This window comes from Pelophylax lessonae (assembly GCF_965119305.1).
Source record: "Pelophylax lessonae genome assembly, chromosome: 9".
In the NCBI taxonomy this organism is placed as follows: Eukaryota; Metazoa; Chordata; class Amphibia; order Anura; family Ranidae; genus Pelophylax; species Pelophylax lessonae.
The window spans coordinates 238,070,274-238,085,295 of NC_138776.1; the positions used below are offsets into that span (position 1 = coordinate 238,070,274).

Here is a 15,022-nt window from a genome sequence, read left to right on the forward strand (position 1 = left end):
TATATTTAGGGTCGTATTTATTTATATTTATACATTTATATTTAGGGTCGTTGTCCTGCTGGAAGGTGAACCTCCGCCCCAATCTCAAGTCTTTGGCAGACTCTAACAGGTTTTCTTCTAAGATTGCCCTGTATTTGGCTCCACCCATCTTCCCATCAACTCTGACCTCCCTGTCCCTGCTGAAGAAAAGCATCCCCACAACATGATGCTGCCACCACCATGTTTCAAGGTGGGGATGGTGTGTTTAGGGTGATGTGCAGTGTTACTTTTCCGCCACACATAGCAATATGCTTTTAAGCCAAAAAGCTAAATTTTGGTCTCATCTGAACCAGAGCACCTTCTTCCACATGTTTGCTGTGTCCCCACATGGCTTCTCACAAACTGCAAATGGGACTTATGGCTTTTTTTCAACAATGGCTTTCTTCTTACTCCTCTTCTATAAAGTCCAGATTTGTGGAGTGCACGACTAATAGTTGTCCTGTGGACAGATTCTCCCACCTGAGCTGTGCATCTTTGCAGCTTCTCCAGAGTTACCATGGGCCTCTTGGCTGCTTCTCTAATTATTGCTCTCCTTGCCCGGCCTGTCAGTTTAGGTGGACGGCCATGTCTTGGTAGGTTTGCAGTTGTACCATACTCTTTCCATTTTCAGATGATGGATTGAACAGTTCTCCATGAGATGTTTAAAACTTGGGATATTTTTTTTTTTATAACCTAACCCTGCTTTAAATCTCTCCACTATTTTATCCCTGACCTGTCTGGTGTGTTCCTTGGCCTTCTTGATGCTGTTTGTTCACTAAGGTTCTCTAACAAACCTATGTGGGCTTCACAGAACAGCTGTATTTATACTGAGATTAATTTACACACAGGTGGACTCTATTTACTAATTAAGTGACTACCAAAGGAAATTGCTTCTACTAGATTTTAGTATCAGAGTAAAAGGGGCTGAAAACAAATGCACACCACACTATTCAGATATTTATTTGTAAAAATTTTGAAAACCATTTATCATTTTCCTTAAATAAAACAACTTTTACTAATTTATACATCCTTAAACATTGCACTATGGTATCTAATCTGTTTTGATCTGTTTTGCAGTATATTTTCTCTGGGTCCCTGTCCATTGCAGCAGAAAAGAGTGAATCACGCTGTCTGGTAAGCCACCCTAATGAAATTTAAAGTGAACCTGTTCTTACCCCATTCACTTAAATCCTCCCCATTAGCATACGGCATAATCACCTTTTCTTTGCTCCCCATCACATTCTGTTCGGCTATTGGGAGAAGGATACATCCCAATGCGAGCTACAAGTTGATAGTGCTATGGACTCATTGGCCCTGTCACATGGAATTAAAGTTTTATTAAATTAAATATTTTTTTTAAAAATCAACAGTGACAAATTTGAAAAAGGTATATTATTTTATGTCTTTTAAACACATAGGAATTAAATGAGTGGTTAAACAATCCTTTTATTTCATAACCAGTCGGATAGGTTCTTGCCTTACATAGCTGCTGGTTCATCTAAAGATAGTCACACATGTTATATTGTGATTGCACAACCACCTTCAGATTTAAAGTTATTGATGAGATAGACCAGCGGTCTCCAAACTGTGGACAGGGAGCCAGATGCAGCCCTTTGCTTGGCTTTATCCAGCCCTTGGGGCACTATTCCATCCACTGACACCAACAATGGGGCATAATTATTGTCACTGACACCAACAATGGGGCATTATTTATCCCACTGACACCATCAAAAGGCCACAATTCCTCCCACTGACACTAACGATAGAGCACAATTCCTTTCATTGACACTGATGATGGGGCACTATTCCTCCCATTGACACCAAAAATGGGACACTATTCCTCCTACTGGCACCAACGAAAGGGCACAGTTCCTTCCATTGACGCCAAGGATTGGGCACAATTCCCTCCACTGACACCAATAAAGGGGCACAAGTCCTTTCATTGGCACCAACGATGGAGCATAATTCCTTTCATTGATACCAACAATGGGTCACTATTCCTCCCACTGACACCAACAATGGGGCACTATTTCTCCCACAGACACCAACAATGGAGCAGAATTCCATCCATTGATATCAACGACAGGTCACTATTCCTCTCCTGACATCAACAGTGGGCCAATATTCCTTCCACTGACACAAACAATGGGGCACAATTCCCCTCACAGGCACAAACGATAGGGCAGAATTCCTTCCATTGATACCAATGACGAGGCATTATTCCTTCACTGACAACAACAATGGGGCAGTATTCTTCCCACTGGCATCAACAATGGGGCAGTATTCTTCCCACTGACACCAACGATGGTACAATTTTCCTACCACTAATACCAACGATAGGGCACTATTCCTCCCACTAATATCAACAATGGGGCACTATTCCTCCCAATGACACCAAAGATTGAGCATACGTTTACTCCTACTGGATACCAGAACATTGTCTACTCACACTGGTTCTAGTCCGGCCCCCCTTAGTCTGAAGAACAGTAAACTGGCCCTTCGTTTAGAAAGTTTGGAGACTCCTGGGATAGACCATCAAAACAGAGAGCTGACCACAAGGATTATGGAACATTTGCAAAGGTTATGAATTTGTTGAATGTTCTATCCCATCAATACCTGCAGTATATGCAGTTGGATAAATTTAGAGGATTGCCCTCTAATTAGAGAGTGAGCTTAGTATAATTTGAGATCTTGTAGAGAAACATAGAGCACAATTCCTTGAAGTGACAGCACATCCATAGACATATGGAAAGAATAAAAAATACAAAATAAGACTTTAAAGTGCCACACATACCTCCAGAAAAATGAATACTCAACTGATTCCTTAAAAACTTATACACTTATAAAAACAGTGTCAAATTGCATATAAGAAGCTCCCTAAAGTAGTGCTCATTCTGCTAGGCCCTAACTCTTGAATATTCATACATAAAATAGTTCTTAAAATACAAATGAGTTAGGAAAAACTGCAGAAGAATAAGCGCTGCTCTCTCCACATTTTGCCATTTACTGGCTTCCTCAGGAGGCCATAAATATAATCAAAACCTATTTATATAATGCTGCGTCTAGATGGGAAAGTAACCCAAGTCGCCTCAGGTAGGAAAATATACACTGGAGATTCAGCGGCAGATAGGAGCCCAAAAAAGGCAGTACACTACACTGTTTTGACAAATAGGAGATATTGAAAACAATGCTCAAACCTGTTGGACTCTCTTCCTGTAAGACCCAGAAGCTGAGCAACTTTAGGTATGCTTAAGAAATGCAGGAAATATGTACTGATCCCTTTGCACGCCTCCATAGCCCCTTCTCGGAGCTTCATACTTATGGTCTCCTGAGGAAATAGCGAAACGCGTAGAGACCGCCACTTAGTCTTCTGCAGTTTGGCCTAACACATTCGTTGAATATTGAAAACTTTAATATGTATGAATATTCAAGAGTTATGGCATAGCAGAATGAGTGCTATCTTAGGGAGCTTCTAATATGTAATTTGACACGGTTTTTATGGAATACGTATTTAAGGAATCATGTTGTAAATAAAAACTGTTTTTTGATTTTATTCAGTCAAGTATTCATTTTTCTGGAGTTATGTGTGGCAACCTTAAAGTCCTTTTTGTATTTATTTTTCATCATTTGAGATCTTACTAACAAATCCTAACTAGTTTTTCGTAGATTTGCTACCTTTTAGATTTACCAGCAACTATGTAGAGTGAGGACCAGCATGATCAAATATTAATTCTCACTCATACTCAAGGCAATCTCCCTGGCCTAGGCTGATATCCTTACTCGGTGTTCTCCTAGGTTTGGCATCTTCAGCCATTTTGTTTGGCCAGCCTGGAATTATTTAATCCAGTGCATGCATACAGTGAGGAAAAAAGTATTTAATCCCCTGCTGATTTTGTACGTTTGCCCACTGACAAAGAAATGATCAGTCTATAATATTAATGGTAGGTTTATTTTAACAGTGAGAGACAGAATAACAACAAAAATATCCAGAAAAACGTATTTCAAAAAAGTTTTAAATTGGATTTCTTGGCTTAATAGATCATAAACTCGCCCCGAATCTACTGAAGAATTTCGAGTCTACCAGGCCGGGCCCTGGCGGCCCAGGCTTGGACACAGTATGGATCCCAATGGGGGTGTCCTTTCCTGGGTCGTAGGGGTTTCGGAAGTGTTTGATCTAACAAAGGGGTATACTTTTACTGTGATATGCTTTTGACGACATATAGTGGCAGCTAGGATGATTTTTACTTTGTGTGTTATCTGGTTCCCTTGGAAGAAGTCCTATGACTACAGGTTTCATGAATACAGTTACGTTTCTACTCATTGTTATTAATTTAATTCAACTAATGCTATGTTTGCATCTGTTATGTGATACAGTATTACTTGCATTCCTTGTTTACCTTGGGAATTGTATTCCCCTGTTGTCAATGTTTCTGTGATGAAAATTTAATAAAAAAGATTTATATAAAAAAAAAAGTTTTAAATTGATTTGCATTTTAATGAGTGAAATAAGTATTTAATCCCCTATCAATCAGCAAGATTTCTAGCTCCAAGGTGTCTTCTATACAGGTAAAAAGCTGAGATTAGGAGCACTCTCCTAAAGGGAGTGCTCCTAGTCTCAGTTTGTCACCTGTATAAAATTCACCTGTCCACAAAAGCAATCAATCAATCAGATTCCAATCTCTCCCCCATGGCCAAGACCAAAGAACTGTCCAAGGATGTCAGGGACAAGATTACCGACCTACACAGGGCTGGAATGGGCTACAAGACCATCGCAAATACGCTTGGTTAGAGAATTACAACAGTTGGTGCGATTATTTGCAAATGGAAGAAACACAAAATGACTGTCAAGCTTCCTCGGTCTGGGGCTCCATGCAAGATCTCACCTTGTAGAGTTTCAATGATCATGAGAACGGTGAGGAATCAACCGAGGACTACACGAGAGAATCATGTCAATGATCTCAAGGCAGCTGGGACCTTAATCACCAAGAAAACAAATGGTAATCCACTACACCTTGAAGGACTGAAAACCTGCAGCGCCTGCCAGGTCCCCCTACTCAAAAAAGCACATGTACAGGTCCTTCTGAAGTTTGCTGATGAACAGCTGAATAATTCAGAGGAGAACTGGGTGAAAGTGTTGCAATCAGATGAGACCAGAATCGAGCTCTTTGGCATCAACTCAACCTGCCGTGTTTGGAGGAGGAGGAATGCTGCCTATGACCCCAAGAACACCATCCCCACCATCAAACGTGGAGGTGGAAACATTATGCTTTGGGGGTGTTTTTCTGCTAAGGGGACAGGACAACTTCACTGCATCAAAAGGACAATGGACGGGGCCATGTGCCGTCAAAACTTAGGTGAGAGGAGTCCTTCCCTCAGCCAGTGTATTAAAAATGGGCCATGGATAGGTACTCCAGCATGACAATGACCCAAAACACACAGCCAAGGCAACAAAGGAGTTGCTCAAGAAGAAGCACATTAAGGTCCTGGAGTGGCCTACCCAGTCTCCAGATCTTAATCCCATAGAAAATATATGGAGGAAGCTGAAGGTAAGAGTTATCAAATGTCAGCCTCAAAACCTTAACCGGTTGCCGACCGCCGCAAGTACATTTACTGCGGAGGTCAGCTCCGGCCAGGCAAAGTGACGTAGGGGTACGTCACTTGCCTGTCACTGACTTGCGAGCCAATAGCGGGCAAGCGCGCGCCCGCCGAGGCGCGCCCGCCCCGGTTTGTTCACTGACAAGTCAGTGCATGTGACCGGCGGACCCGATTGTCCGCCAGTCACTCACGATTGTTCACCGGGAAGGGAGAAAGGCAGGCGGCTAATGTACACAAGCCGCCTGTCATTCTCCCCTGTGTAAAAATTGAGATCAGATGGTTCTACTATGTAGGACCGTTGATCTCTGTTTTTACACTAGTAGCATGTCCCTTCACAGTTAGAAGCACGCCCCTAGGACACACTTAACCCCTCCCTCTCCAATACAGTTAACCCCTTCCCTGCCAGTGTCATTTTTGCAGTAACATTGCATATGTATAGCACTGATTACTGCAGTAATGTCACTGGTAACCCCAAAAGTGTCAAAAATGTCAGTCAAGGGTCCGATCTGTCCGCCGAAATACCGCAGTCCCGCAAATAAAATCGCAGATCGCCGCCATTACTAGTTAAAAAAAAAAAACACCAAAAATCTTTCCCTTTGTTAGTAAACGCGATAACTTTTGCGCAAACCAATCAAAATACGCTTTTTGCGATTTTTTTTACCAGACATATGTAGCATAAAACAAATTGGCCGAAAATGTTAAAAAATTTTGATTTTTACATTTTTTTTGGGGGAATTTCATATAAAAAAATTTGAAAAATATTGTTATTTTTGCAAAATTTACGCTCTTTTTTTGTTTATAGCGCATGATCAAAAAATCGCACAGGTGATCAAATACCACCAAAAGAAAGCCCTGTTTGTGGGAAAAAAAAGGACGTAAAATTTGTTTAGGTACAGCGTCGCACAACCGCGCAATTGTCTGTTAAAGTCACGCAGTAAAAAATCGCAAAAAAAACCCTGGTCAGGAAGGGGGTAAAATCTTCCGGGGCTTAAGTGGTTAATGACTTGGAGAGGATCTGCAAATAGGAGTGGCACAAAATTCCTCCTGAGATGTGTGCAAACCTAGTGGCCAACTACAAGAAACCTCTGAACTCTGATTGCCAACAACAGTTTTGCTACCAAGTAGAAAGTCATGGTTTGCGAAGGGGTCAAATACTTACTTCACTCATTAAATTGCAAATCAATTTATAACTTTTTTAAATGCGTTTTTCTGGATTTTTTTTGTTGTTATTCTGTCTCTCACTGGTAAATTAAACCTACCATTACCATTATAGACTGATCATTTATTTTTTTTATTTTTTTACTAGTTTAGGCCAGTTTTCCTTTAACCACTTTACCACTGAGCCTATTTTTGACACTTTTTGTTCACAAGTTTAAATCAGTATTTTTTGCTAGAAAACTACTTAAAACCCCCAAACATTATATATATATTTTTAGCAAAGACTCTGGAGAATAAAATGTCGGTCATTGCAAAATTTTTTGTCACGCGGTATTTGCGCAGCAGTCTTTAAAACGCCATTTTTTTGGAAAAAATTAGAAAAATCACATTTCACTGCATTTAAAAATACTAAACAGTAAAGTTAGCCCATTTTTTTTATATATTGTGAAAGATGATGTCACGCCGAGTAAATAGATACCCAATATGTTACGGTTTAAAATTGCGCCCCCCCGTGGGATGGCGACAAACTACGGTCAATAGAGATCTAAATCTGCGACGCTTTAAATTTATTTAACCAGTTTAGAGTTGGAGTGTAGCTCTTTTTTTAAAATTATTGCCCACGCTCTGGTGATCGCGGCGATACCTCACATGTGTGGTTTGAACAGCGATTTAATTCGCGGCTCGACTTGCGTATACGTTTTTTTTTGTGCGCGAGCTAACGGTGACGGGGGCGGCTAAATTTTTTATTTTTTTTTCCTATTTATTTTTTCTTTTTTTTTAAGTTTATTACAGGTTTTTTTAAAAAAAAAAATCTGATCACTTTTATTGCTGTCACAAGCAATGTAAACATCCCTTGTGACAGCAATATGTCGTGACAGGTACACTTTATGGAGGGATCGAGGGTCTAAAAGACCCTAGACCCCTCCACTACACTTCCCTGTATGCAAAACGCCGAAAACGGCATTTTTGCATACAGCCGTTTTTCAACTCTGCTGCCTTTTGCAGCACAGTATCCCGGAAGTGACGTCATGGACGCCGCCTCCGGGTTACGTCATCGAAGACCCGATCGATGCCGTTTCCGGCATTCATTGGGACTCCATCCAGTCGGCGGACGTGCCGCCTGGGTGCTTGGGGCTCCCGGTGGGACGGGAGCCCCGAGCAAAGCCACGGGAGGGGGGGGGGACGTCCCCTCCCGCCCCCCCCGGGTAATGATCGAGCGGCTCCCGAGCCGCATCGGTCGTTACCGACGGAAAGCCGACCGTCGGCTTCAAACAACGGTACCGGGATGATGCCTCTAGCTAGAGGCATCATCCCGGTATAACCCCGCAAAGTTTACTGACGTAGATCTACATGGCTAGACGTTAAGTGGTTAATAATAACAAAAATGCATGAGGACACGAGGCCATACAATGCGATTAGAGGAGAAGAGATTTAACCTCAGGCTATGCTGGGTTTTTTTTTACAGTAAGGGCTACACAATTGTGGAATTCTCTACCACAAGAGGTGGTTTCTGCGGGGAGTATGGCTACTTTAAAAAAACTCCTGGACGTACATCTCAAGGATCAGAACATTCAGGGGTATGAGAGATGATTACGTCCACACACACCTAAACAGGTTGAACTGGATGGACTATTGTATTTATTCAACCTCAACTACTATGTAACTATGTAACAAACCAGGAGATATCCATTAAAATGTACCACCAAAAGAAAGCCCAATTTATCCTGAAAAAAAATCTGACATAATCCAACTGGATGCACAAAGTAGTTGTGAATGATGATATGTACAGTTTTACTAACACATGTCAAAGTTTCAAAATTGTGCTTAAACATTTAAATATGTTGTACCCTTAGGTGCAAAGGGATTAGGTAGTCCCTTACACATGTTATATAAGGAGAAGCTAAAGAAAAATTGATGTGAGTGGACAGTTTAAGGTTTAAACCTAGTTGTGTTTTGATAAAAATATTGCAACCTTATCCTACTTAGCAATGCAATTTAACCAGTTGCCGACCACCCACCGCAGAAATACTGCGCAAAATCAAGTATATCTGCATGATTTCATGCACGTGGTCTCGGCGGTGCACGCTTGCCACTGGAGCCACACATTAGACACAGTGGGAGGTGGGCTGCGGGAGGAGTGGTGGCGATCGCCGCCGGCCTCCCGCTATCGTCAGAGGAACTGACAGAAGAACCACCTGCCTATGTAAACAAAGCAGGCGAGTCTTCTGTCACACAGGCAGGGAGAGATCAGGAGCTAAGCTGAAACCCCGTTCTCTCTGGGCCTGTCACAGAACCCATCCCCCACACAGTCAGTGAGCATTGTTAGGCATACATTAACCTCTTTGATCATCCCCAGTGTTAACCCTTTCCTGCCAGTGTCATTTATACAGTAACAGTGCATATTATTTAGCACTGATTACTGTATTAATGTCACTGGTCCCCAAAAAGTGTCAAAAATGTCAGTTAGGGGTCTGATCTGTCCGCCGAAATGTCGCAGTCCCTCTAAAAATCGCTGATCGCCACCATTACTAATAAAAACAAGAACAAAAAAAAAAAGTCCAAAAATCTATCCCGTAGTTTGTAAATGCTATAACTTTTGGGCAAACCAATTAAAATTCGCTTTATGGGATTTTTTTTCTACCAAAAATATGTAGAATACAAATTGGCCTAAACTGATAAAAAAAAAAAAAAATTTTAATTTTTTTTTTAATTTTTTTATTGGGAATGTTTTATAGCAGAAAGTAAAAAATATTGTGTTTTTTTTTAAATTGTCGCTCTTTTTTTGTTTATAGCGCAAAATCTAAAAACCACAGAGGTGATCAAATACCACCAAAAGAAAGCTATATTTGTGGGAAAAAAAGCACATCAATTGTATTTGGGTACGGCGTTGCACGACCGCGCAATTTGTTGTTAAAGTAACGCAGTGCAAAATCGCAAAAAATGGCCTGGTCATTAAGGGGGTAAACCCTTCCGGGGCTGAAGTAGTTAAATGAAAGATGCAAGCTCTTATTAATGCCTCGTACACACGTGCAGATTGTCGGCCGAACGATCGGCCGTCTTTTGTCCAGGGCTGTCGTGTCTGTTGAAAACTGCAAAAGACTGCACACGAATTTTGTCGGCCAACAACAGCCGACTGCAGAAGTGATGTCATGTGATGGTTAACTTTCCTTGTCTTTTTTCTTTTCTGAGCATGCCCAGTCTTGCAAATCTGCTGTCTGTCGGCCGAAATCTGTACTGACTGGCGAACAATCGGCCGTTCTGGTGTTGGTCAACAAAAATTTTAATGCTTGCACGACAGATTCTGTTCGACCGAAAGTGCGCTGTCGGCTGTCGGAAGCATCATACTAACAAGCCGAAAATCGGCCGATCGTTCGGCGGCCGAATCTTTTCGGCCGACAATCTGCACGTGTGTACGGGGCATTAGTTGCTCATGTCACCCAACCAGATTCCATGTGCATCACTACAGCCAGCATGCATTCCACCCCTTTGTACATTTTGCTTTGTTTTCCAATGTCCTTTCTGAATGATAATCCCAGTGATGTCTTCATGGGTTTGGCACAGGTTGGAACTAGCTTGGCCCTGAACATTATCAGTGCAGTGATATCCGCGGTGGAGATTGTGATCCTTTTAGTGGATGTGGTCATGAATGGATATTACATCTGCTATGACACCTGTGCTACAATATGGGTGAGTACAATAACCAAAAAGTAGTAACTGGACCTCCTCTTTAGGGCATCACAGTTTGAAAACATAAAATATCGCTTTGTGCTAAACACATGCTTTATTTAACCCTGCCTCTTCTCTAAAATAATCCTTTGAGCTGCATGCTGTAATAAAAGAAAATAATTACTAACCTATTTTTTGTTTAAAGTGGAACTTTACAGTTTGATAGCAATTAATATTTTACTAACAAAAGAACATACATTCCACATTAATAGTTATGCTAACAAAATTAGTGTGCGCTTTAAGTTGCTTCCACCATTGCTCCTGTTTCTTCTTGCTAGAGGCCACCATTTTTTTTTTTTTTTAGGCCCAGAGCAGTCACGTCCTTTTTGGAAACTCTCCCCCTCTCCTTGGTCTCAAAAATGATATCACTTTCTGTAATTAAAATATGTACATCTCCAGCCTTGATTGTGTGACTTGGCCCAGATAGAGAGGAAGGCTGACAGAAGCTTTGGCCCAGTTCACTCTGGTGAAACATGGGATCGGACAAGTCACATGACATGTCAAATTAAATGTTTCCCTATGAGAGCCATCTTAACTGATCCAACACAAATTGCTCCGACTTTAGAAAAGGTTCCTGCACTACTTTGGTCCGAATTTGATACGAATTCAATGCCATAAAGTGTGAAAAGTCACATTAAGTCAGATCAAAGTCAGACTGAAGTTGCAGGGCAAAGTTGCTCGACTTTCATGTCGGAGCAGTGTGGACCTGGGCTTACATTGCTGAAGTTCACAGCCTGCGATGAGGGAGAAAGGAAAGAATGTCAGGGAGATAAGATCAGACACAGTTAACACTTTTGTGTCTCCCTGGCAGCAAAGTTTGTCCTGTCACTTTTCTGCCTGCTTTTCTTTTCTCCCTTCCTAATCTTTGTTTCCTAAGCAAGGTCTGTGTCATTCCTGTTGCTTTCTTCCCACTTTAGCAGCAGTAAATCTTAAAGTAGGACTATAGGCAAAACTTTTTTTTTCCATTTGGGATAGAGTAAGGGAGGGCCATAACCCCTGTAAGGTTTATTTTTTTCATCTTTGTCCTATTATGGAGATTTACCTTCACTTCCTGTCCCATAGCCAAACAGGAAGTGAGAGGAACTCCCTGCAAATTAAGGGAATCTCTTGGGGACCCCCAAGTCTCCAAGACCAGTGCCCCCATTAGAAGATTTCCCCTCTATTACTTTTCTAGAGAAAACCCAAAATTTTGGATTTTCTTTTACTTTTACTTTCTATGAAAATGGTCATACCAGGACAAATAGAGAGGGTGAATCTCCTTAACCCCTTGCCATCGCTGCACTGCCTATTTACATCGGCAGTGTGGCTCTCCCAGGCAAAATCACGTTAATAGGTGTCATCTGTCTGTGAGGCCACTAGGGGGCGAGTGCGCGCCATCGATAGCACGCTCCCGCCCCTGCTCGTCCCCGGGGAAGCCAGTGCGTGTGTCAGGAGGCTCCGATTGCCGTCTGACACCCCCGATCTCCCCCCGCTGACAGAGAAGGACAGATGGCTGATGTAAACACAGCCGTCCGTCCTTCTCCCTGCAATGATCACAGAGACCATGTGATCCTGCTATATAGGATCACATGTCTCTTTGATCATTTCAAAAGCCCAAACCCCCCCACAGTTAGAATCACTCCCCTAGGCTTTCATTTAACCCCTTGATTAACAATAGTATTAACCCCTTCCCTGCCAATGGCATTATTACAGTAACAGTGCATATTTTTAGCACTGATTACTGTAGTAATGTCACTGGTACCCCAAAAAGTGTCAAAAATATCAGTTAGGGGTCCGATCTGTCCGCCACAATGTCGCAGTCCCGCTAAAAATCGCAGATCGCCGCCATTACTAGTAAAAAAAAAAAAAAACAATAAAAATGACATAAATCTTTCCCGTAGTTAGTAAACGCAGCAATAACTTTTGCGCAAACCAATCAAAATACGCTTATTGCGATTTTTTTATGTAGCAGAAAACATATTGGCCTAAAGTGTTAAAAAATTTAGATTTTAAAATTTTTTTTTTTGGGAATGTTATGTAGCAGAAAGTGAAAAATATTGTTTTTTTTTCAAAATTGTCGCTTTTTCTTTGTTTATAGCGCAAAAAATAAAAATTGCACAGGTGATCAAATATCACCAAAAGAAAGCTCTATTTGTGGGGAAAAAAGGACATCAATTTTGTTTGGGTACAGCATCGCATGACCGTGAAATTGTCCGTTAAATTAACGCAGTGCCGAATCGCAAAGTAGGGCCTGGTCATTAAGCAGCAAAATCTTCTGGTCTTAAAGTGGTTAATGGGGGCACAGACAGCAAAACGAATTGACAGTTGTTCTAATCCATCTCCCTTCTATCCAAAACTAAAAAAAAAAAAAGATTTTGCCTTTAGTTGTACTTTAAAGCTGTCAGCAGATCAGCCTCTAGTCTAGTGGCTCTGATTTTAGGCACAGTGCCGAAAATGGAGAGCAACTGAGCATGTGCAGAGCAGGGCGGGACAATGTATTGCTGGATTTTAAACAGTATAGGGATTTATTTTTAATAGCGATACCTGCAAAAGGGGCCATGTCAGGACTAGGGATGATCGAACCTTTCAAAAGTTCGGTTCGACCAGAACACCCAAACTTCCCGAAAGTTCGGCCCGGATTTCAGAACCCCATTGAAATCAATGGGACCCGAACTTCGGTAATCAAAAAACACCATTTTGAAGCCCTAAAACCCAATAAATGCCCCTAAAAAGTGCCTAGGGTTCTGGGTCATGCCCCAGGGACTATTAATCACACACAAAAAAGTTCTTAAAAATTGTCATTTTTGATAGAGAGACAATTATTGAAAAAATTATTGAAAAAAAAAAGAAAATTATATTTCTTTGGATTTAGTGTCGGGGGGGGGGGGTCCAAAAAGGGTACCTGTGAAGTTTCAGCTCTGTAGCATGTCCAGAACCAGAAAAAAAAGATTGTTTGTATTAGAATTGCAATAGAACAGGATAGTGGCTCCGCTATTTTCACACCTTGCAGGTTTTGTAGCAAGCGTTTTTTTGGGCATTTTTTGGGGGTCTTTGGAGGCAGGCATAACATCAGAACTTCTGTGTAGGGGTATATATACACATACACATATATAGGTATATAGGTGTGAAAGTAGCAGAACACTATGCTTAAAAATTAATGAAATAATTAACACCCATATGGCTTCTCTCCTTTCACACTTTTTATGTGTATAAATACATATAAGTGTGTGTGTATATATACCCCTATACAGAAATTCAGATGTTTTGCCTGCCTCCAAAGACCCCCAAAAAATGCCCAAAAAAAACGCCTGCTGCAAAAACACACCTGGGCGCTTTTGTAGCTAGCGTTTTTTTGGACATTTTTTGGGTGTCTTTGGAGGCAGGCATAACATCTGTACTTCTGTGTAGGGGTATATATACACATACACGTATATAGTTGTGAAAGTAGCAGAAACCTATGCTTGCGCTAATGAAATAATTAACCGGCATATGTCTCCGCTCCTATCACACCTATATGTGTGTATGTGTATAAATACATATAAGTGTGTGTGTATATATACCCCTATACAGAAGTTCAGATGTTATGCCTGCCTCCAAAGACGCCAAAAAAATGCCCAAAAAAACGCCTGCGCCAAAATAAAACGCCCAGGTGTGTTGTTGCAGGCGGGTTTTTTTGGGCATTTTTTGGGGGTCTTTGGAGGCAGGCATAACATTTGAACTTCTGTATAGGGGTATATATACACACACACCTATATGTATTTATACACATATACATATATAGGTGTTATAGCAGAGAAGCCATATGCCTGTTAATTATTTCATTAGCGCAAGCATAGGTTTCTGCCAATTTCACACCTATTTATGTGCATGCCAAGGTGCATCTGTAGGCAAGCCATTACATTCCTGTGACCATGTAATATGCTGGTGGGGATTCCAGGTTTTCTAGCACCCTAAACAATGCTCTGAAGGGGGTGTCAGGGCACCATTCAGGGTGCTAGAAGACCTGGAATCCCCATCAGCATATTACACGGCCGCAGGAATGTATTAGCTTGCCCACAGATGCGCCTTGGCATGCACTGGCGCGCAGTTGTGCACGCGGAAGCAAATAGGAAAAAAAAAAAGCTCCCTCCTCTTGAGACGCCACTGGCGTAATGAACTGCTGGAGCAGTGACAGCTCTTTCAAAGGGAAGGTGGGGGAAACCACCCAGTGACACCGCCCCCTCTGAACTGAAGTCAGTAATTTATTCACTGCACCTGAGCAGTGCATTATGGGGCACTCGTGATGTCAGATTCCTATAAAAGAGCTGTCACAACTCAAACACCTCATTGCGCGGGAAGTGTCTGAAGAGGCAAGAGCTTCTTTTTTTTTTTTTTCTATTTTTTGGGTGCAGCGGCCAGCAATGTGATTGACGATGGATTTACATCAGGGGCACTATTTCTTTATTTTTATTTTTAATAAAGGTCAAAAACTGGCTTTTGTCTTAATTTTTTTTTGTACACTTTTTTGGTAAATTGGTAAGGGTACGATGTACCCGATATCCATTCA

General features: G+C 41.5%; 1 protein-coding gene across 1 annotated transcript in view; it reads left to right on the forward strand.

Annotated features, from left to right (window-relative positions):
- The window catches only part of LOC309562507 (membrane-spanning 4-domains subfamily A member 4D-like), a gene marked incomplete at both ends in the record, with an annotated part of 53,424 nt that overhangs the window by 34,652 nt on the left and 3,750 nt on the right, over positions 1–15,022 (forward strand). Inside the window, 2 exons of the mRNA XM_082266746.1 lie at positions 1,096–1,152; positions 10,333–10,458. Coding sequence (XP_082122872.1) covers positions 1,096–1,152; positions 10,333–10,458 — 183 coding nt within the window. The remainder of the gene's footprint in view (positions 1–1,095; positions 1,153–10,332; positions 10,459–15,022) is intronic.